The sequence below is a fragment of the Agelaius phoeniceus genome, chromosome 9, assembly GCF_051311805.1.
Source record: "Agelaius phoeniceus isolate bAgePho1 chromosome 9, bAgePho1.hap1, whole genome shotgun sequence".
Classification (NCBI taxonomy): domain Eukaryota; kingdom Metazoa; phylum Chordata; class Aves; order Passeriformes; family Icteridae; genus Agelaius; species Agelaius phoeniceus.
The window spans coordinates 28,344,849-28,367,360 of record NC_135273.1 but is presented as its reverse complement, the minus strand read 5'-3'; the positions used below and the strand labels follow the sequence as shown (position 1 = coordinate 28,367,360).

At 38.9% G+C, this 22,512-nt stretch overlaps 1 protein-coding gene across 2 annotated transcripts in view; it reads right to left on the bottom strand.

The window, feature by feature from the left end:
• Nucleotides 1-1,822: 1,822 nt before the first annotated feature.
• BICC1 (BicC family RNA binding protein 1) overlaps nucleotides 1,823-22,512 on the bottom strand; it is a 90,153-nt gene continuing 69,463 nt past the window's right edge. For both annotated transcript variants that reach the window (XM_054637186.2, XM_077183348.1), the window contains 15 exons: nucleotides 21,742-21,936; nucleotides 20,569-20,820; nucleotides 19,233-19,364; nucleotides 18,126-18,312; nucleotides 16,605-16,763; nucleotides 16,044-16,240; nucleotides 15,616-15,757; nucleotides 14,394-14,550; nucleotides 12,311-12,476; nucleotides 11,070-11,109; nucleotides 10,249-10,403; nucleotides 8,398-8,551; nucleotides 6,315-6,475; nucleotides 5,784-5,883; nucleotides 1,823-4,687 (listed from right to left, as the gene is read on the bottom strand). In XM_054637186.2, the coding sequence (XP_054493161.2) occupies nucleotides 4,557-4,687; nucleotides 5,784-5,883; nucleotides 6,315-6,475; nucleotides 8,398-8,551; nucleotides 10,249-10,403; nucleotides 11,070-11,109; nucleotides 12,311-12,476; nucleotides 14,394-14,550; nucleotides 15,616-15,757; nucleotides 16,044-16,240; nucleotides 16,605-16,763; nucleotides 18,126-18,312; nucleotides 19,233-19,364; nucleotides 20,569-20,820; nucleotides 21,742-21,936 (2,328 nt within the window). In that variant the 3' untranslated portion in view covers nucleotides 1,823-4,556. The remainder of the gene's footprint in view (nucleotides 4,688-5,783; nucleotides 5,884-6,314; nucleotides 6,476-8,397; nucleotides 8,552-10,248; nucleotides 10,404-11,069; nucleotides 11,110-12,310; nucleotides 12,477-14,393; nucleotides 14,551-15,615; nucleotides 15,758-16,043; nucleotides 16,241-16,604; nucleotides 16,764-18,125; nucleotides 18,313-19,232; nucleotides 19,365-20,568; nucleotides 20,821-21,741; nucleotides 21,937-22,512) is intronic.

The following is a 22,512-nucleotide window of genomic DNA, read 5'->3' as shown; positions in this document are numbered from 1 at the left end:
ACAAGATAGTCCTCACTCACAACTACACCTAATTCAAAATAAGAGCTCTTTTATCTTTAACCATGCTAAAATACTCCCTTCACCAGCTTAATTGTCCTTAGAGCTCACCATTTTCAAAGCAGCCGTCAACAACATAACAGACACCAACCATTCATATCACAATTTTTTCTACAAATTCCCCAATTTATACATCTTCTGACACCCTCAAAAATTTTGCAGCAACTCCAGATAAAACCAAACCTTCCTTCCTTCCTGCTCAAGGATCTGTGATGGAAAGGAAGCTGGTTCTTCAAGGACAAAACATAGCTCCAACCGTGTCCAGACTTGCCTGGAATCAAATACTCCTTGGCTTACTTTACAGTGTGAGCACAAGCTTCTGAATACCCCTGCCCATCACACCTGTACTGACCAGCTTACAAGAGTACTCATAAAACTGGTGTAACTGTGTTTTCTGGGATTTGGAAAAATCTTGTTTTTCTGGAGTCTGGAGTCTTTCCAACACTCCAGCAACTGTTAGATTGGAGTGGGATTCAACAGCAAAGAAAGATGCCTCACTTTTAATTTTTACAGAGCTTGGAGACTCCATCTATTTTCTCTTGTGTATTGGCAACAATTCTTAGAATGCAACTTTTTGTTCAGACTGAAAGTCACCAGTTTTGTTCCACTGGCTACAGCTTTAGCCCGTCACATCTGCAGTGCCATTTTAAAACCAAAGTAGTGGAGAGAGACAGTTTGTTCAGGGAGCAATCCTGTCCATGCTGTGCCATGCCAGCTGCTGGGAACACTGCTTGCTCCGTAAGGAGAGCAGCCAACAAGCTCTAATGCTCCATCACCTCCTTCTCTGTCCCACACCAGCTTTACACGCTACTGACTAAAGCTGTTGGAAGCAATATGCCCAAATAAATGGTCCACAAAGGAAACTACCTTGCTTCAGACCCTCGTAGCTCGCTATAGGTCAGACTTCAGAAACACTGTGGAATCTGCAAGCCCACCTGCCTGTAAATTTCCACGTAATTTATGTGAATGCCTGGTAAATTGGTGCTTAGCACCACACCCTTCAGTTGCTCTCAGCAGAACAGTTTGTTGATCTCTTTCCTTCCCAAACTTGTTCCCACACCTGCACTTCTCAGGAGGTACTCAGAAAAACAACTGTGCGTTTTGCAAAGTCAGTGAGCCAGGAACAGCCATTGGAGAGCTGTGTCTGTAAAACAGAGAACACATCAGGCGGGGATAATGAGATGCCTGAGAGCACGTGGAGAGGTAGAGCAATACTGAACCTGTACCAGAGCAATACTGAACCTGCAGCAGCAGCTGTGGAGCAAACAACAGGACTGACTGTCCCTGCCGTGTGCACGTCACCTCAGTGTGACAGCTGTGCCTCTGGCCAGGCTGACTGGTCATGTCCCAGCAGCCTGAAGAAGGAATTCCCTTCCCCCTCCCCACCACTTACTGGAGGTGACAGTACAATGACCATCGTGAAAACACACAACTCTCTGCTAACCTGACCAAAACAGTCATTAAAATGGGAGGACCAAAGGAAGAACAGAATTCATGAGCCAAACCACTAAAAACCGCTCAGAACTGAACCTGTCATAATTTAAGTCCTCTTAGATTAAGGAGAGGCACCCCAAAAAAGCATTCTCATTTAAAATCCAGACAAAGACATTGTATGTGATACAAAATCAACAGTAAAACACATAAAGCATTAACATGTGAAAGAAACATGTTGCCATTATGTCAAATAGTGCTTTTTATATTTTATTAACAAGCAAGCATCCCTGGAACTGGGTCTATATAAAAATACTTCACGAACCAATCAGAATACAAGGGAGTTATATAAATTTATTTTATGCAACACTGATTAGTTTTGAAAATCTCCATTTTTAATGTTTTAATTTCAACTTTCATTTTCTTAAAAAAATCACTAAAAGGACACAACCCACAAAAATACAATCTGTATCTGCTCTATATTTACAGATAACTGGTCACTGTTAAGGCACAGATTTAAAACTAACATTTTATGTAGCAAGTCAAATATTTGTGCATAATGTAACACTAACAATACGATACACTGTACTGTTATATTCCCTTTGTGGAATCAAAGTGAGAATTTACTTCCAGTGTGGTTTTTTTTTTAATGTGAAGCCCTACTGAAAAATAATGTTGTTCATGGGAAATTCTTCACTTTGGTGTAGATGAAATAAGCTGCTCAGCAAAAGACCACATCAACTTAATACTGTAAGAAAATCAGTTTCTGAGTACCATCTGGATGGATAGCATGTACCTACAAAAGGCTAAAAATTTGAGTGCAAAGCTTTTGGATGCTTTTAAGTTTAGGCGAAATAAGCAAGTAGGGGTTGCAGAAAATTCTGTACAAAGTGTTGCTGAATATTTAGTTCATTAAAAACATTTTATGAAATAAGGAGTCTGAATACAATTTGATTTGCAAGCACTGGGCTTGCAAATGCAAACATTTAAAAGACAGCTTATCTGTAAGCACATAAATAGTCCGTGTGAATGGAGCTATCTGCATGCTTAGAAGTAAGCACAAGTGTAAATAGCTTTAGAATGAGAAGTGGTGGCTTCCAAGAGGGTTTCCATGAAGTTGCTCTTGCCTGTGCAACACACACACACACTAATCTCTCCTAGACATGTGGATATTGACTCTTGGCATTGAGCAGAGGAAGCTGCTGTGAACAACTGTGTGAGTACCTTTTACAGCTTTAGCCAGTCACATCTGCAGTGCCATTCTAAAACCAAAGCTGCTACTTGATCTACAGGGGAAGTCACCCAGGTATACACCATTAAGTAGATATGGCTGAAATGAGCACTGAGCAGCAATTTTTAGCTAACCACAAGACTTTATATTATTGCTTGATCATCTATGCCCTCAAGTAATAGTCTCTTGAAATTCCCTTTGTGTGTGCAATTTTTGCCATACATCATTTTGCATTCTCACCTTAAAAGAAAGGATTACCCATGGAAAGTGACAAAACTCTCTCACCCATTTTTGCATAAACCCCAACTACTGTAAATGTTATTCTAATGCCTTCTGTTAAGAGCACAGTGGTTTATGTCCATCTCAAAAGGCTTGTACACTGAACATAAATAATACATTACAGTAGAGGTAAGGTAATTCACAATATTTCTCATGGGAATGCTTTTCAATTAATGCTTGGAATCTACACATAGCATTGCAAAAAGAGGCACTTAATGGATTCCTTCATTACATTGAAACCCTTCATAAACCCATAACACAACATCTGTAAAGACAGAAGAATAACATCGCCAAATCTTTCGGACTTTCACAGTATAAGAATACAAAATTTAGCTCTAGCCACTTATAACATGGACTCTTTCTGTTGAACATAACTTGTTTCAGAAATAGTTCATCTCCAGAGTTTCAAACACTTCTGCAGCTGACAATTACAAATCTAGATCGAACAAAACAGATGCAATTACACCTATTTTATGTAGGTCACTTCATTGCTGCATGCATAGTCATGTAAGTAATATGTGTCATTTATTAAATGGCAACAGTGCTGTCTTGTCAAATTAGATTAGTTGTCTGTTTAATCAAACTGACAGCCCAGAGCTCTAGTTTGATGAATGCCTTTTGGTCTCTACCATAAATCTGCAGTAGATCAGTTTAATCTGTTACGTATTGTAGGTGCATAGAATCTAAAAATATAAGTCTGATATAAATAAGTGTCCTTTAGTGGCAGGGTACTAAAAATAGCCCTTTGCTTTGAGACAACCATTAAAAACAGTTTTAGCATAAAGGCAGCAGTTAAATATGTTGACTGAAAAGGGTTAATATTGCAAGGTCCATTTTGGTCTTTCATTGCATTTATTACAGTGAGTATTATTGCAGGCAGCATTAGACTGCTTTATAAGAGCATAATAGGACTGGTCCACTACCAAGTGACTTGATTTTGGAACAATCTCTTCAGATAACTACCTGGGAGACAGAGAGAGGAAAAACAAAAATTTGCATAAGAACCAGTTTCTAGTACCATTATAGTGAGATGTGACAATGTAGGAACACCTGAAAAAATTTGATTAGTGCCAATATAAAAATTGATATGGAAATGAAAGAGAAATAAATTTCCACAGGACAAGAAATCAGAACATGTAAAGTGCAGAAAGACCTCAATAATTATTTTAAGCAGTACCAGAAAAATCCATCTTGATAAAGCCAAATCTATGCTCTCTGGCATCCCAGCTCTTCATTCCTCCTTCATTCAACAAAGTACAAAATTCAGTGCATACATTATAGTTATAGGTAATAAAATACTAAAAAAAGAACCCTATATTATTATTATTGCAAATTCTGTCCAATCTACATGAGTAAAACGTAACCCACATTTGGTGTTTCGAAAGACAACTGACAAAACGTGTTCTCTCCGATTTTTTGGCACAGTATTGTGCAGACAAAACTTTGCTTTGGTCCTTGACACCCAATCTCCCAAAGTGCAGAGGGTGGTGTGCAGTGAAGGCTGTCCACAGGATTGCCATGTCCATCTTTCCAGCTGCTTTCTGAGCCCAGCCTCCTGCTACCAGCGCCCGCTGACGCTGGCAATGTCCGAGTGATACTGGCGCGGCAGTCTCCCACTGGCTCCGCCTTCCAGGAACGAGGCGCGGATGTTGGATGGGTCAAAGAGCTTCCTTCGGTTTTTGTTCAGTTCTGGAGGGGGCAAGCACACCCAGAGAAATCCATTTTAATGCTTTATGTCAACCAAATGCACAACTTCTGTGTAAATGAACAAAGTATTTTAGGCAGGTAGGGTAGGCACTCAAAGTATCTGTGAGGTTCTCCTTCAATTAACAAACAGTCCAACAGGATAATTAAGAGCATCAGGTTAAGACTCAGAGGCTCTGCCTGGGACAATTCTTATTTGGCACTGAATTTTTTGCAATATTGATTTAGATCAAATTGACATAGCTGAAACTTTTAAAAGTTTCTCTTATAATACTCAAACACTGCAATCTTCCTGGAAGCCCAACCATGCAGTGTAGACTGAGATTGACAGAAAAGCTTGTTACCAACTTGATCATTTCTCAGTGCAGAACTCTTTACTTTAAACATAAAACTGAAGCAGTATTTTAACAAGGACTTTCAGAAAAAAACAGATGCTCACCTCACATTTAAACATGAACCCTAATCTCATATTAGTAATAGCTCATCTAACATATTTTTCTTTTCTCCACTTTCATGTTCTTGTAAACAAAGTCTGTGCTAGATACAAACTGCTGAGAGATTACATAACTTTTTAAGACTGCTACTGAACTAAGTACATTTGCAAACCAACCAAACAAACAAAAAAACAACCCCAAAGCCCCCTGAAAGCAGGCACTTTTTCCCAGTAGGATGACTGCTCTGCTAATCAATAAAATGGAGGACAGGGAACCAAAAGGTTGAAAATGCCAGTTGTGACTGGTAAGGAGTGCTGTTCAGACCCTGCAGTGCCTGTAATCCCAGAAACTCCTGGACCCACAATTTTGGGGCATTAAACTTCACAATGTGAGATGAACTTTCTACCAAGCTGCAGCTTTACAGGACTATTGCAAGTGAGCTGGTATTAGGTAAGGGGAAAGCTCTATAAAGCCTGGGTTTAAGCACCTCTGGTGAGGGGCAAGCTAATATTACCTCTGTAGACTCTAGTGTTACTTTTCACTCTTTCCAAGGTTTTTTTTTCCTTTGTTGGCTATAAATACACAATTTGAGTGAGAAGAATACAAACAATGCTTAAAATCAATACATGGTATTCTGTGTTTTTCACCTGAGATTGCAAGCAGCATTTTTCTTCTGGCACCAAAAGTGGTAATTCCCAACTCTTTCAAATCTTGATCAGTAAGAGTGAGGAATGTCTGCAGATCAATCTAGATTAAAAAGAAATAAGAAAAATATGCAAAACAAGTCTTTCCACAAAAGTATTAAGTGATAAACGTGGCTCAGAACAGTTTCATTTTTTTCCCCTGCTCCATTTTACAGTTACTCATGTAGGCAGCAATCATGGCTTTTCAATGGCTGCTTCACATATTTGCTCAATTTGCTACACTTGTGACAGAAAAGGAGAAATTTAAAAGTAACCAGTTCAGGAAAAGCAGAGAAAATCAGTTAGTCTTATCTATGAGTCTTGAGGTTTTGAGTATTTACCATGATTGTAAGATGTAAGACCCAGCTTTGAAAGAACAGCTCATGGAAATCCTGTCATAAAGTGAGCTCTTAGTGGCTTTTGGTGAAGAGACAGCACAACTAGTCCTGGAAAACATCCTACCAACACAAAGGTGCCTCTCAAAGGAACACCAACCTCTTGCTGCTGGAATACATCTGTGTATTTGCCCAAACCAAGCTTGCTGAAGAGCTCAGGTAGATCAGATCCCTTGAACAAACTGTTGAGGCTACAGCCATTGCTTCCTGTCAGCGAGGAAATGCAGTCCATGTAGTTACTGCTACTGAGATAGTGTTCAGCTGGAAGGGAACAAGTGCACTTTTCAGACACATCACAGAAGGGCATGGTTTTCCACCAACATTGTATTCAGCTAGATCATTACATTTACAAAGTATTTAAATCTTTATTTTTCAGGACAAAAAAAAAAAGCCTCCCAGTGGTCTGAGAGAATGAACAACATAAAGCAATTTTATTGTTAATTAAGTTCTGGTGTTTGTTTTCTATAGCCCTACTTTTGTCCATCCAACTCATCACTGTTTCTTTTATCCTTTATCCACACATTTTATTTCCTGGGAAAGCTACAGCTATCATAGAACACTGTCCTTCACTGCCAATGTATTTGTATTTCTAATTTTCTTGTAACACACATGTAAACACATTTTTAATCCTTAATTATTTTAATTAAACTAGAACTTCCATTTTTGTCCAATTAGGTTGAAAGCATCAATAGATTGATTTCAAATAAAGTTGTCATCTCTTTAGTTCTTCAAGTACTTAGAATACAATGTGCAGCCATTCACAGCTCAACTAATGTACTTTCTAAAACCATTAATATTTTCTCTAATTGGAGCTATCCTTTCTTACCATACCCAAATTTTATTATGTGTGTATTTTGAGTTTGGGATTTAGGCTTATTCACTTTTATAAGAAAAAGCAACAACAAAAAGTACAAACAGCCACAGTACTTATTGCCCCATAAAGCAGAGAGGTAGTATGGACTTAGTATTCTCTACCTCCAGTTCTCACTTTTTCAAAAGAGCATCCATTAACTTATTTAAAAAAATATAGTTTCTAAGAGTAAAACTAAAGTAAAATTTCAATTTTTAAACTTCCAACAATGTTTGAAAAGTCACTGCAAAACATACAGCTTGTATGTACAGAAACCAGTATTTAAAATCATGTTAGCCCATGCCAACATATGGACAACCTTCTTTGCATAGAATTGCCTGGGTTGGAAGGGACCTGAAAGATCATCTCATTCCAACCCTCTGCCATGGGCAGGGACACCTTCCACTATCCCAGGCTGATCCAAGCCCCATCCAGCCTGGCCTTGGGCACTTCCAGGGATCCAGGGGGAGCCACAGCTTCTCTGGGCACCCTGTGCCAGGGCCTCAGCACCCTCACAGGGAAAATTTTTTCATAATATCTGACCTAAACCTACTATCTTTGTAGCCACTCCCCCTTGTCCTGTCACTACACAGTGTTCTTGTAAATTTTATCCCCATGAGGAGACTCATGCTTTAAAATCCAGTTTCAGCATGGATTATGACTTCCCTAGTGAGCAAACAGCCCAATAAAGCCCTGGTTGCTGTTGCATCGTGAACATAGGAGAACAAGAGTGGTCTAGAAATAAGCCTTTTTACAGGTCTGCTTCCAGTACACCTTGAAAAACCCACTCCATGACAGCAAAGAGTTTTCAGCAAGGATGTCTGGCATTTAACAAATATCCTTAAAAGCTTTCCTTTCAGACCATTATTTGGATTATCATGTTACACAAGCTTGTTGCTTTGTTTTTCTAAGTTCTTCTAAGCTTTCTGATGTTTACATTTTTATAAGAGAGTTTTTCACACATTTTTATGTAAATAATAATTGTTTTACATTTCTTTCTAGAAGAAGAAAAAATTGATAGACTATTAGTTTGACCAGTGTAGCTGGAGAAGTAGCAATTTCATCCTCCAATCTATAGTCACTTTTAAAAGTCTACAAATACTAGAATTTGAAAAAAATTACCCTCTTTTTACCTTAAACATCTCAGCTTGTGAGTGTCGTTCATTTTGTGTGCTACTGCAACACAAGCTTACACTTCTCAATTTGTAAAAAAAGTAATTATATGGTGTCAGTAATTTAAATCTCTTGTGAAGTCAGGACACATTCATATCAAAATACATACTGGTACCAAAATGATTCTTTTCTTTTAAGCAGACAATAAGAGCTTATTAACCTGATTTGTTTTGTTTCCGCTTGGGGCTGCCAATTGAGGAGACAAAATCGTGAGCAGTGGGTCCGAGGCCGTTCCGGTCTCTCCAGTTATCAGATTCACTGCCACTCCCCAGGTGCTCCCGACTGCTGGACCGGGACAGAGACATGGATGAGCCCTGCAAACCACAGAGAGGAAATTTGGGCTGAAAACAGAGCTTTCATTGTGACTCAGATGTTTTCTTTGAAGCAGCTTGCTTGAAAAGCAGCTTTTAACACTCACAAACATTCTTCTGGCAGTTGATCAATAGGCAAATAATTGCAAACCGGACACGAAAACAGCAGGTGTGCTTCAAACATGTGCAGTTTACAGTTTTTAAGCAGAAGTTATTTAAAGAACATGATTCAAAATAAATTGCTCGGTATTTCCAAGTTTGTTTCCAAAACATTCCATGGTATCAAATTCCCACACAAATTCTAGACAAAGCAGTCTATTGACTACATCCCTTTACAGGGAAGAGAACATAGCAGAACATTTATCTGAGGATAAGTGGATCAAGTACACACTACTTGACAACAGTCTTGCACACTATACTACAATAACAATTCTGCAATGCCATGTGAATTTGTAGTTGTTTTGTCTGGGGTCTTTTTAAATAGATTTTCATATACCTGTGAAATACTTATTATCAACTCCCATCATTGTGAGTCAGAATGTAGCAATACAAGGCAGCAGTATTCCATGGGAACACACCCAAAAGAAATTGACCTTATAAATATCACATACTTATATGAGCTAAAAACTATGGAAATTCACAATTTAATTCTGTAAACTTGTACCAAATTGCAGTTGAAAAGCATCACTTAGGAGGCAATCTTTTACACTAGTAAAACTGGCAGCCCTGAAGAAACACTGCTCTTGGTTAGAATCACAAACATATCTAGAGATTTTAGACATTAAGGCCTGGGGGAAAATCCCACCCCAGCTCAACCAAGACAGGAAAGTATGCAAAAGAGAATTGCAGATTTTGGTTGCAGTTTTTTCTTTCTCCTAGTTACTACTGCATCTCGTGTAGCCAAGCCTACTACATGTAGCTGAATGGCTCAGGAAGTTGATATGCCAAGTGGAGAACACCAAGGCACATTTTTATCCCAGCTGAAATTTTCTTTTGCATTAACTGACAGGTATATCCTAGAGAACTATGAAGTCCCCTTCTTCAAGAAGCATACAAGCAGGAGAGAAAAGGATGTCTTCATTGAAGTTGGGAAGGATTACAGCAGGGAAGCACAGTAAAAAACAACTTCAGCATGCCTTTGAGAAGAAAGGAACAAATTCCCTGCAAGATTCCCATGCTGGGACTCTGAAGAGAATTGCTGGACTCTGTCTGCCTTGTGCCTAGGAAAATCCTGAGCCCACTGAATAGGGCAAGTAGAGACAGCTGTTCCAGTTCTGTCCACAGAAGGAAAGATGAGCTGCTTGTTCTGCTGTTCTCCTCCACCATGCAGTGATACACATGATATAGTTTATCTGTCATATATGCTCTGTTCTCATTAGGTTACAAATTCCCTATTGCTGGTTTGCAACACTGAGATGTTTGGTCCTGTAAGTTGTTCAAAGCTCCTTTAAACAAATATATTTTAAGAAGCAGACATCTATCCTCTGTGACTTATCTGTGAAACAGATGTAACCTTGTGTGTTGGGCTGAATGTATTCCATATGCCTTAATATTTATGTAAGAAATATTTTTCACCATAAAAAAATATTTACAACAGTTATCTGCAAGGCTTTGTTTTTACAGAAGTTAAACATTTCTCAAGAGAAACAACTGTATTATTCACTAGAAGTAAACTTCCAGTACAGTACACTTTTATATACCTCATATGTGGTTGTCATGGAAGGCTTGTATGATACATGATTTGCTCTTCTTAGTTCCTTGATAGTTTCTGCAGGCATTGATTTAGAGAACCCCAAACCACTCCATGTATTTGTTGGAGTTCTCACTTCTGTTACAACTGGCTTCTTTAACATAGCTGAAAATAGAGACAAATCAGTGAATCTCAGCCTTAGTAAAGATACTGACATGATAATACTGAAGTGATGTTTGCTAACAGCCTGAGCCCAGCAAACAGCAAACCCTAAACATCTCCACTTGCTGCACAGCTTAAATCCTACCCTTCCTTAAAGCAATCTACTCTGCCAGAAGACAGTTAAATCCCACAGGGCTGCATGGAAGCCAAAAAAATCACATCTGTTTCAAAGAGAGGACCTTCTGTTTTTCTTTTGGTGAACAGGTAATTTGGTTTATTTTATAACATGGTCAAAAATATGGTTAATTCCCTTACCAATTCTACAATTTAATTTATCCCTGAAATAAGAGGCCATTTAGCTGATATGGTAAACACCTTCAAGTTTAACTTGCTTCCAAATAAAGAGAAGTGTTAGAGCAATAAGCTCTCTGAAAACCATATTGATCATTTGCACATGGATATACTTACACATCCTATCTGCAAGTTGCTTATATTGTATTTTATACTAGGTTGGTAAGAAGAAATTTTTTGGAACATAAAGCTAATATACAAATGTTTCACTACCACTTTCAGATTTTATTAAAAATCAGATTATAAAACTGAAATTTCAGGAAATAATTTCATCCACGTGCTAACAAACTTTTCAGAAGTCACTGTTCATCCACATACCTTTGGTTGCTAGTAGTTTCTTCTGCTCATAGTCAAATGCCTAAAAATTAAACATGCAGAAGATAATTTAATTGCAATTCTAACTAAATGTCACTCCCATACTCATCTCTGTGAAAAGCACGGCTTTCAAAGTGGCCAGGGAATACACCTAGGAGAAACCTGAAATACTGCACAATATATTCATGGTAGCCCAGTTAGAGCCTAGGTTACTTAAAGTATTCACTCAAATATAGATAAAGATTTTTAATAACTATCTGATTTCCATATGAGTGAGGCTGCAGCAGTATTTACAAACTGCTTAGGAAGAATTTTTTCTTCAATTTTTTTAATAAGTTATTTTTCAAGCATAGTTTATCTTCCTTAACTATCTGTTCTTAGCATTTAAAACATTCCTTAGCAGTACAAAACAGATAATATATCTTTGCAAATCTGGGCACCACAGTTATTTTCAATAATCTTTCAGGTTTGGTTCTCCTCCATGCACTCATCTTGTGAAAGGAAAAGAATGTAGGCTTTGAGAGAATTTAAAGAACTTTTGCTTATATTCTACCTATGTCGATGTAAGATGTGAAGTTTAAATACCCCTGATTGAACAAGCTACACTTTATTGAATTACAAATTGGGAAAGCTAAACACAAAACTACAAAAATGCTGTATTAGCCTGAAGTATTGCATTCTCTACTGAAAGTAAGTAGAGGAATAACTGAAGAAAAGGGCTGCAAAACACTAGTCTGACTCTTGTTCCACTACTCCATACACTTATGCCCACACTTAAACACAGATCTAATCTGAAAATAACCCTGTTACTGCTTCCTGACAGTCAAGGGGGTCTCCTCCCTCTTTGGGGAGATTTGCAGTAACATGGCAATAGTTTATATTTGTAGGCTGTAATTCACCGAGCTGTCACTGCATATGAAAAGTTGTAATATGTATTTTGCAGCTATAATTCTCTCCAAGCGACAATGTAAGATTTCTAACAGGCAAATGATGCTTGTGGAGACAAATACAGCCACACAATTTTCTGTACTTAAACTTTTTTTACTCATCAGAAGCATAAGAGCATTTCTGTTTTCAAGACTTTTCATTGACAACCCACTCCTCAGTGAAACAGCCGTGAATGCTTTTACTGAACTGGTAATGACAACTCAGTCTCCAGTCCCCAGTCACCTCTGCATCCTATGGCAATTTCACTCTGCAATTATCAGGATTTGCACCTCCTTGGCTTCACCCAGGGGTCGTACCTGCATGTTGACAAAGGAGGGCTGCGGGGCCAGGCGTGCTCTCTCGGAGTTCTGCTGGGCCGCCGCCGCCCGCTCGGCCGCCCGCTCGCTGCCCGGGGCCTTCTTGTCAGCCACGGGGCCCTCGGGGGCGCCCAGCTCGGCCTCGGCCAGCAGCCTGTCCGTGGTGCTGCGGGGCAAACACGCTGTTAGCTCGGCTCACACCTCAGTGCAGAGGCAAACACGCTGTTAGCTCGGCTCACACCTCAGTGCAGAGGCAAACACGCTGTTAGCTCGGCTCACACCTCAGTGCAGAGGCAAACACGCTGTTAGCTCGGCTCACCACCTCAGTGCAGAGGCAAACACGCTGTTAGCGCGGCTCTCCTCGGGCTGGGGCCACCTCAGTGCAGCCCTGCTCGCTCAGCTCACCCTGAGAAGCCTGCCAGCCACGTTTGACATGTGTCTGTTCACAGAGATCTCAGCATTTTTAGCAATATTTCCAAACGTGTCAGATCTCCTGTGTCTTTTTCTGTCAGTGAAGGAAAACAAGTGTTTCTCCTTCCTGTATTACCAAATACAAGGTACAGCTTATAAATTCAGTTTTGAGCTGTCTGGTATCTGGGATTATTGCATGCAATCCTACACAGTGTGATTTCCTGTTTAGCCTTGCTCAGGCCAGCAGTTCTAACAGGTTCATTGTTGTAAGATAAAAAGAGATTGCATAATAGGAACTAAGAAAGCTGACATAGGCTCTGCTTGCTTTCACAGCTTCAAGAACTGCAGTCTTTCATGCCTACATTACCTCTTGGTGCAATTTTTTCTTTTTCCTAAACTCGGCCACATTTAAGGGCTACTCTAGAACAGTATAAGCTCTTATTTTAAAAGTGTGGCATTGACATTTTCTGGAAAAATCCCTTTGCCCAGGATTTTTTCTCCTGGGAAGCTGAGAACCATCAGAGAAAAAGGAAAACAATAATTATCTGATTTGCCTCTCCTGTATTTTGCTTCTTTGCAATGTGTTTGGAGATTGTTTACCAACAGGTGATTGTTTCATTGGTTTCTGCTGTGAGTTGTTTTCACTCATTGGCCAACTGGTGCCAAGCTGTGTCAGGACTCTGGATAGAGTCATGAGTTTTCATTATTATCTTTTTAGCTTTCTGTAAATATCCTTTTTGTATTCTTTAGTATAGTTTAGTATAGCATTCTTTAATATAATATTGTATCTTAAAATAATAAATTTACCTTCTGAGAACATGGAGTCAAATTCATCATTCCTCCCTGCCACGGGGGCACCCCACAAATACAATAAAAAAGTGATCATGTTTTAGAAGCTGTAAACTACTATCCCCAAGGAAACTGTGAGCACTATGTCCTCAACAAAAAGAACAAGACACACAAACAACCAAATCTGCTTAGCAGGATTCCTCGGATTTTTAAACTGTGAAAGCAGAATTAAATACATATCATAGCCTTGACAGTGTAAATAAATGAAGCAAAAGAAAATATGTGTCTCAAAAGAGTGGTGATAAACAGTTCCCAAACAAACAGTGAGAACACGAGTACACTGGACAAAAACACTGCATTAAGAAAAAAAACCTGTGTTGCCAAGATGTATTATGACTCAAACAAGCCTTTCCCACTGCTGGGTCATTAAAGAGCCAACCCAACCAAAATCAGCACTGAGACAAATGTCTGAGAACATGCTGCTATGCCCTGAACACAGCTTTCCTAAGAAGAAAACAGCCTCAGGTACAAAAGGAAAAAGCTGTCAGAAATAATTCTCTAAGCAATCAATAAAGAAGCAAAAGCCCATACTTTAGAAACAGGTAATCAAAGTTGCTCTGACGAGGATCCTCCATTCTTTAGTGGAAGAGGAAAGACATTTTTGAACCCCAAGTCAAATAGGATAACAAAAAGCATTCAAAGTCTGCAGTTACCAGATAAACAGGAGGCTATATAAACCCCTAAACTGATGGAAAATCAAGGCCAAATTAAATCAGTTCTTTGAGTATCTTATGACTGAATCACCTCTTCTGTGTACAAAAACATGTGAAATAATTTTATGTTGTGGAAGTTCCCCTAATCTGTGTTTATAAACTCAGCTTACTGTAAGTGGGAGTTTTTGGTGCCTTGCAGCAATTCCACCGTTTGTCTCTTGGCACAGGCCTGCTTGGCAGAGCTCATCATCTGCTTCAGGTCACTGGTGTTGGCTGAGTGCGACGGACTCCGGGGCATGCCCACCTCCACAAAAGCATCATTGCAACCTACCAGGCCAAGAAAGGAGACTTCAACAACCACCCTGCTGTGTTCCAGGCAGCTCTCTGGGGGAATCAACTATGGGGGAAAACCTCCTCTTCCTCCTTACAGGACTGTATTCAGGTCAAGGTTAAGCAGTCAAGATTCACAAGTTCAAATGCCCAAAAAAGTTGTCAGTATTCACATAGACAGTAGTCACACTAAGTATTTTCTTTCTTAAAATATTTATTTTAAGTAATATTAATTAATAACAAATAAGAAGGCTGACAATTCAAAGTGACTAAGTATTCTGAAGAAATTTGATTTTATACCCAGTTTTAATAGACTTTGCCAGGAGCTCAGGTAACTTCTGCTGGAATAAGAGCTCCCTCCACTTCATGTTCAAATATCCTCAGAACATGTTTTTAGAAATATTTATCACCCTAAATTGGCAATGTACCTTTTATTTAAATCAGCATTTCAAATGACCGCAACCCCAACTAAGAGATGATCTCCTTGATCAGTATGGACAAGGGAAACAAGGCCTTTACAGATATTTGCTCAAGTTGAAGTGGAGCTGCCTTTCCCCCCTCCAAGAATGATGGGGACAGTTAAGTACCCTAGCTTCTAAAGGGCAGCATAACTGAAAAGCTGCTGCAAAACACACAAAATTGTTTCCCAGTGTCATCTAGGTTAGAGCTACACAATTTTCTGCAAAAAACATTCTCAGTAACATTATGTCCTTTTGTTAAAAGTCAAAAATTAAGACATAATTTAAACCAGCAGAGTTTAGTTGAGGTGCTGTAAAAAAATACTAAAATCCTCATAGGTTATCTCCCTCTGCTCCTAGGGAAGAGAAGAAGTAAAATGTTGCAAGTACATTTATGTTGATTTAAGGTGTTTCTATCAACAGCTCAGTTACTACAGGCTCTATTTACTTTTCTTGACAATGACTCTGGGACATCCAGCAATATTTTCCTTAAACATGGTTGCAAAACAAATTCAGAGAGAATATTGTTACATTTTTGTATCATGAACTGAACACAGACTGTAAAAACACTACCAGACAAAGGAATGCAGTGTCAAAAACTCACCTTCTTCACTATTTGCCTTGGCAGCCACTTGTTCTGAGGCACCATGAGCACTTGTTTGCCTTACCCTATCACTGTGGTTTGTGCTCAACACGTTTTCTCCCAGCGATGTGGCAGACAGTGCAGCATACTTAATATTTGAGGCCTGAAAAGATTGTCACAAATCACTGAAGTGATTTTTATGTTTAAGGAAATATTGAAACAATTTCCCCTTTCTATATGTGCAGGAGAATGAGAAACTCATTCCTGGTACAGCAGAACAGTATGCTTGAATGTTCTATTTCTTAATCTTTAAGTCATATTCAAAACACTGTTGTGCATTTTTAAACTTAGTTTTATAAATCTACTAATACAGCTAGTTTTCTCTTTCAGCTTTTCTTAGTAGAGGTCTAGGACAAAGAAATCAGATTCTCCAGTGTAGTATCACTTACCTTCACGTGACCATTTAAAGAAGGTGAACCTTTTTTACTTTCTGATTGCATGCCATTAACGTGGACTTCAACAGGAGTCAAGCCTGGTGGTGGAGATGGAGTGTTTTGACCATAATTAGGCACTCCAGACAGCAGAATACTAGTTAAGGTTGCTTGGGCAGTAGATGGTATCATTAGGTGAGGAATAGCAGAAAAACCTGTAATAAAGTTTGGTTATGTTCTGATTAAGTGTCTCATTTAACTTCCTCAGGCATTATATTGTTTTACCTCAATTTTTATGTAGCTATGATACTTTACTAAAAAGTTTCCATTAGAATTGCATGCCAAAACCATAATGCTTTATTTGGGTAGGTTAACTTTGCTTTCTACATAAAACAGATGAAAACACTGGCTGTGATAGCATATTAGGTTATAACCTTAAATTTGCATATTTATTCATCCATGCTAAGGTAAGTGTTGGAATTAAGGTTCCAAATAATTAATTAATCTCGACTTGTCAACTGCAATTCTAATGACTTGGTGTTGCACAGTTCATTTAATTCCCATTAAACTTCCACTGACCTGTGGTGTTTGTGTTAGTGAGAGATGTTGCCCACAGTGTGGGACTGGGCGTGCCTGAACTTGGACTCTGCAGAGGGCTCACAGAGCTATTAAGGGCATTCAACAGAGAGTTTGGAGTAGTTGAGGTGTTGACTGACAGGGCTGTTGGACCTAAAAGGCCTGCAAAAAATTATGCAAGATGAATATTTAGTTTAGACATACAGGAAAGCATTTTTCACACAAGTACCAATTGAAGAGAAACAAACAACCCCCCGGTAATTTGCACCAGCCTGTATTTCACAAACCAATTTTAACATTAAACCTGCTGCTCATTTGGTGCACATTAAGAGCACATTAAGAATTCTTGTTCTTAAACTGGGCATCATATATCCAAGAAGAATTGGAACATCTTTTATGTCCTTCTACTGGACCCTAACTCCTGTCATAACAGAGTCTGAACTGGCTGCTTCTCAGCCCCAGCATCCCTCTGTATCCCCTCTGCTGCTTCTGATGGTTTGTTTCAAAGCAGCATCACAGAAAATAAGAAAGCAACTGTACTGCACCACCTCACTTTCATTTCACACAATGACCTTCTGCTCAGAAGCTCCTGTGTGAATCAACCACTACTTGCACACTAACAACTATTCAATTTCTTTTTGTACCTTCAATACAGGCTGCAAATAATCCCCCAAATCCATTGATTACTTCCAAAACATTCCCCCAAACCAGCTCTTTGTGCAAAAGCATTCACAAAGCAGTTCAGCATTACACATTGTAAAGGTAAAGCCCCAAACCTGCAAAGTGCAGCATGACAAGAATAGTCACAGAAGCAGCATTAAAAATCACAGTCAAATGGCAGAAACACTTTCTCCTGTGTGACCTGAGGGAAGCATGTAAGATGGAACTACACAGCACTCCTGCATGGCAGGTCACAAGGGACAGTGCTGGCTATATGAGAACTCCGTTTCTAGGACCCGTGTCAAGATTTGTCACTAGATTCTTCTGGGACTACTTGGTTTTTCTATCCATACATTTCTGATACAAAGGTATTGGCAGAGTGTCAAAATAAAAACCGTAATTTCAGTCTGAAATATGAGCTATAAAATTAAGATGTTTACTAATTTTTGTCCTATATTTCCTATTGGTAAGATCTACACTAGAAGCACATGGACCCCTCAATTACAGTGAGATACTGACCTGAAATGTGGTGTTAGCTATGTTACCAGGACAGTCTGGGACATCACACGGCCAAAGCAGCTGTAAAAGCCATGCCCCACCTCACCTGTATTTCCCTCCCTTTCAGCTGAGTGCTGTGCACACTTCCAGAGATTGTTTCTACAGGGATGAGTCCCACCTCTGATTACAAAAGCCTTGGAGAAAATTTACAATAAGCCCTTGAGAGGCTAGAGGCTGCTTTAATTCTCCGATGCTGTAACACAATTCCTTACACAAAACACACCTCTGATAATTTTTTCTAGTACAATTGAATTAAGTTTAAAACAAAACTATATTAAAGACAATATAAATATAATGAATGCATACCAAGCCCAGTGAGTCCTAGTCCTGCTGAGGACAAAATATCCAAACCAGGACAAGACAGACCAACAGGGCAGGAGACAGTAGAGGGATTTGATACTACGGTGACTCCGCTACTTTCAAGTCCCAAGAGACATTTCCGTGCCTCGTACATATTTAAGGCATTTCGTTCAACACTTTTTACAATCACAGACTGCAGGGAAAGAAAACAACAACAAAAAATGGAAAACCAGTGAGTAACACTGCTCCATAACACAGATCTGCAACACAGATAATTCTTCCTCATACCATTGCACGGCTACCACAACCACAGCAGTGGGAGACAGCAGGAGCTAACATCCATTAGCAACTATTTAAATTCAGGGGTGTGAAGTTCAGGAAAGCAAGACTAGGGATTTCATAAGGATTTGCAATGAGAATGATGGAACACCTCTCTAAGAAAATTAATTACTATAGTACCTTGGTGCTACTTGATAGACCAAATGTTAAGCACCTCAAGAGCTAGATAACTGAATCAATAATTAATATCTTCTCTTTTACCTTTTACTTTTTGTCCACCTTGAAGTGGACAAAACCCCAATTCTTCATTTAAATTTACCCATTAAATTCATAGCTGTCTGAGAATAAGGTAATAAGTTTCTGGAAAATTCAATTACAAAACCCAATTGCTTCTTGTACATTTTCTACAGGATGTTTCTTTGTATTGATTAAATATATCCCTACACAGGGAAGCTCACATAATGGAATGATCATTTAAAATTTTGACACAATGGAACGATCATTTAAAATTTTAAAACTTTGGCCCGCTTTGGCATTTTACACACCACAGAGTCCCCTATTTACACTGGCCTAATATTTTACAATAAACCCCTCCTACTTTATCAATGTATTCTATACAGAAGCAAATTTCTTTATTATTAAGCATTTAATGAAAGTCAAATCACCCTAAAGCAGAACTGCTGGATTGTTTAAATTGGTATTTCAAGTAGAAAATACATATGGCTTTCAAAAGTTTATGATCTGTTAAATTGGGGGGAAAGAGCACACATCAACTCATCAGCTCTAAAACTTTGTCATGAAAGTCTAAAAGGAAAATATTAGCTTTGCACAAACCTTGCTTGGTTGTTTTGGCTTAGGCTTAATGCTTATGAAGACATCTAACTGCTCCATTAGCTGTGTTATAAACTGTGGTTCTACTTCAATTTCTTCCTTCATATCAAACATGAGCACAAGGGGAAGGCAACCCTGAAAAGGAAGGCACAAAAAATTCCTAGCACTTGTAACTGGACATTTTCCCATAAAAATGGTAGCAATAAACTGAACTACAGACATTGCAATGTTTATACACCATGATGTAAGGAAATTTCTGTAAGTTCAGAAAAAATAGCAAGGATGACATTTTAGGGAAAGCCATTTTCTTGTATGCAAGAATACAGGTGTATCTTCCTGTCCCAGGACTCTGAACAGAGTTTGGTAGCACAAGGGTGAAATGATTCACTGAATATTTGACATTCCAATCAGTACAGTCTTGTCAGGAAAGGATGGCAGGATGCCCATACTAAAAGTCTCCATTAAACTGTTTGAAATAAGGAAAAACACTTGTAAAATAGTCTCTAATTCACCATTGCCTAAGTCTTAACTTGTACCTTTCTCTTCCCCATTCTAGATCAGCTATGTAGATATTTCCTACTGATATGAATAACATCTGTAACACACTTGAAATTCTAAAGCTTTAGAGTAAAACCCCCCAAAACTGAATGGCCCAGTCCTCACAAATTTTGTCCCTCAATATTCACATATACGAAAAATGCGTACATATGTTAGTAGTAAAATAATAGTAAAAATAGTAAAAACAGCTAAAGGCTGTTGTGAAGTTTAAAGACCAATATAACAAAAATCTCCACAAATAATGATATACACCACCAGAGCTATGTTTCTAAAAGGCCTTATAGAATTGTAACTGTGGCACTATAAAGAATGTAAGATATCAAAACAAGTAATTATTTCCTATGGTTTCCCAATTTCATTGAACACTTGCCAACATGGGAACTAAGAAATTTCTGACATTTCCCTCAAAAGAAACCTAATTACCTGACAAACATAGAAAAGACAGGTTGGCAAAATAAAATACAACCCATCACCCAACACCCACAGACTATTTCAGAAAACTGCCTCTACTCAGAGGCATATTGTTGTAAATTTAAATTACTTATGTCGGATTTATATTAAAAAGGTTATTTTTCAAGTCATGTTACCAGAGATTACAAATATTTTCAATAACTACAAACACTGACAAAACCCTGACAAAAGCTGAGTCAGCTGTTTGCAGTGTAATAGCATTCATTCCTCTCTAAGGCTAATTTACATGTGACCTGTAAACATATGCAGAGCAAGCATATTTTCTATGATCTGGCAATCTTTTCACACAAGCTTCACTCAAAGTATTTACCATGAGATATTGCCTGGCAAGACAGACAGACTCAATTGTGCCCTGGAGGTAGACAGTGGATTTCTTCTGTGGGTTACTGGGGTCAGGGAAGTGGATCTGAGCACCAGTCCTCTGCATGATATGTTTGATGTTGCTGCCGTTGCGGCCCATCATAAAGAGATGATGCTGCGCTGCGATGTCCAGCTGCGTGCTCACAGGGATTGCAGAGGCCAGGCTCCCAGCCAGGTGTTCCAACAGCATGGCTGTTCCTTCCTGGGGGGAAATGGGAGAAACCACTGGAACAGGGCTCACAGGCACACAAAAGGACAACTCAGACTGCTTGCTTTCTTGTGGTGCATTCCACAGGCAAGATAAGAAAACGCTGTTGGGTGTGAAACCATGATTGATTTGTTAAAGGTAATGAAATTCTGCCCACTACTCCCATTTTATGGCCAAATGCAGCATTTAATTGCCACTCTGTAACAGGCAGTAAGACAATGCCACATGGATTGGTCCCAACAGACTTTTTGTGGCCACAAAGGCAGTCAGAAAGTCAACAGAGATTTATCTGGATAGGTACACTTGCAAAACTTTGCTCTTGATGTTGGGCTCAGATGTTCTTACTGGCTTAAGATCCACCCATCTGGGACTGTATCAATCTCTCCTACTGCCAGTTCCTACCAAGAACACTTTTTTACTTTATTAAGATCAACAAGGTCCTGGCATCTCCTTGCCTTGGCTGTCAAATTCACACCCCCAAGCACTGGATTCAGTTTTATTGACTGACTGGGCAGCTTTCAACGTTATATATTTGTGTGCGTGTTGAGAAGAGCTCAGCATGAACAATTTGAGATGGGAGGTGTATTTTGTGGTTTTTGTTTGCATTGTTTTTCAATGAAAAGATGGGTAAGACCCGCAAGTAATTCCAGAATTGCTGAAAACCCGAGCAAGTGTGCAGGAGGTGAACACTGGATGAAAACCTTACCACCTACAATGCTAAATCCTGAACTTAAAACTATTTTTTATGCATTTTTACACTTCACCTGTATAAGTTAAGTACAGGAAAAAATTCATACCCTCAGGGTTTGCAAGTAATTATACCATAACACGTGCTGATGATGCAAGATATAGCATCTTTGACATATAAATTATAAATATGTGACATTCAGAAACCTTCTTAGGAGCAGAGATTACCTTCACAGCACTAGTGTTGTTTTGTGACCCTCTGACAATGACTGTAGCACCATACATTCGAGAGCGTTGCTTGAAGGAAACTGAAATGTTGTACGTCTGACACACGTGCTGAATGGTTGGAGAATTAGGATCTGGGATGGGTTGGAGAATTCCAGCAATAGGCAATTCAAACATGAGTACCAATGGAAGCAGCTCCTACAACAGTGATGCAGAAGAGATATTGAAAACCAGATCCATACTCAAACTACAACAATTTTATTCCTCAGTCATGATGCACTGGTCAGTGATGATTTAAGTGATAAAACACATCCTCTGTCCAGAGTTCATGGATAAAAATATACTGTCACTTGGAAAAAGACACCTCTTTTTTCCAGGAATACTAGAGCACTTTTTTATGCAGAGGCTTTTTTGAATTTTGTTTGGTTGATTTTTTTTTCTCTCCAAAATAGCGGGAGCATGTGGAAAAAGGTTGTGTGACACATCTGGCTCAAAGATTGCTGTAAGCTTCTGGTAATTTATTTGATTTTTCATTACCCATGCCAAAATACACATAAGACTTTAAGCTATAAGGAAAAGATAGAAAATAGCTACAAGTGGAGAATGACACTGAATTATTTACACAAATTATACATGAAAATGGTTAAAATGTGAGAAGGAGAATTTGCCTTTCCCAAGTCATAGATTCACACAGGATGCCTGAGCTTCCACAGGCCATCTGTGGTAGGTAAGTTAAGACAATTTTCTACACAGTATGGAATTAATTTACATCTT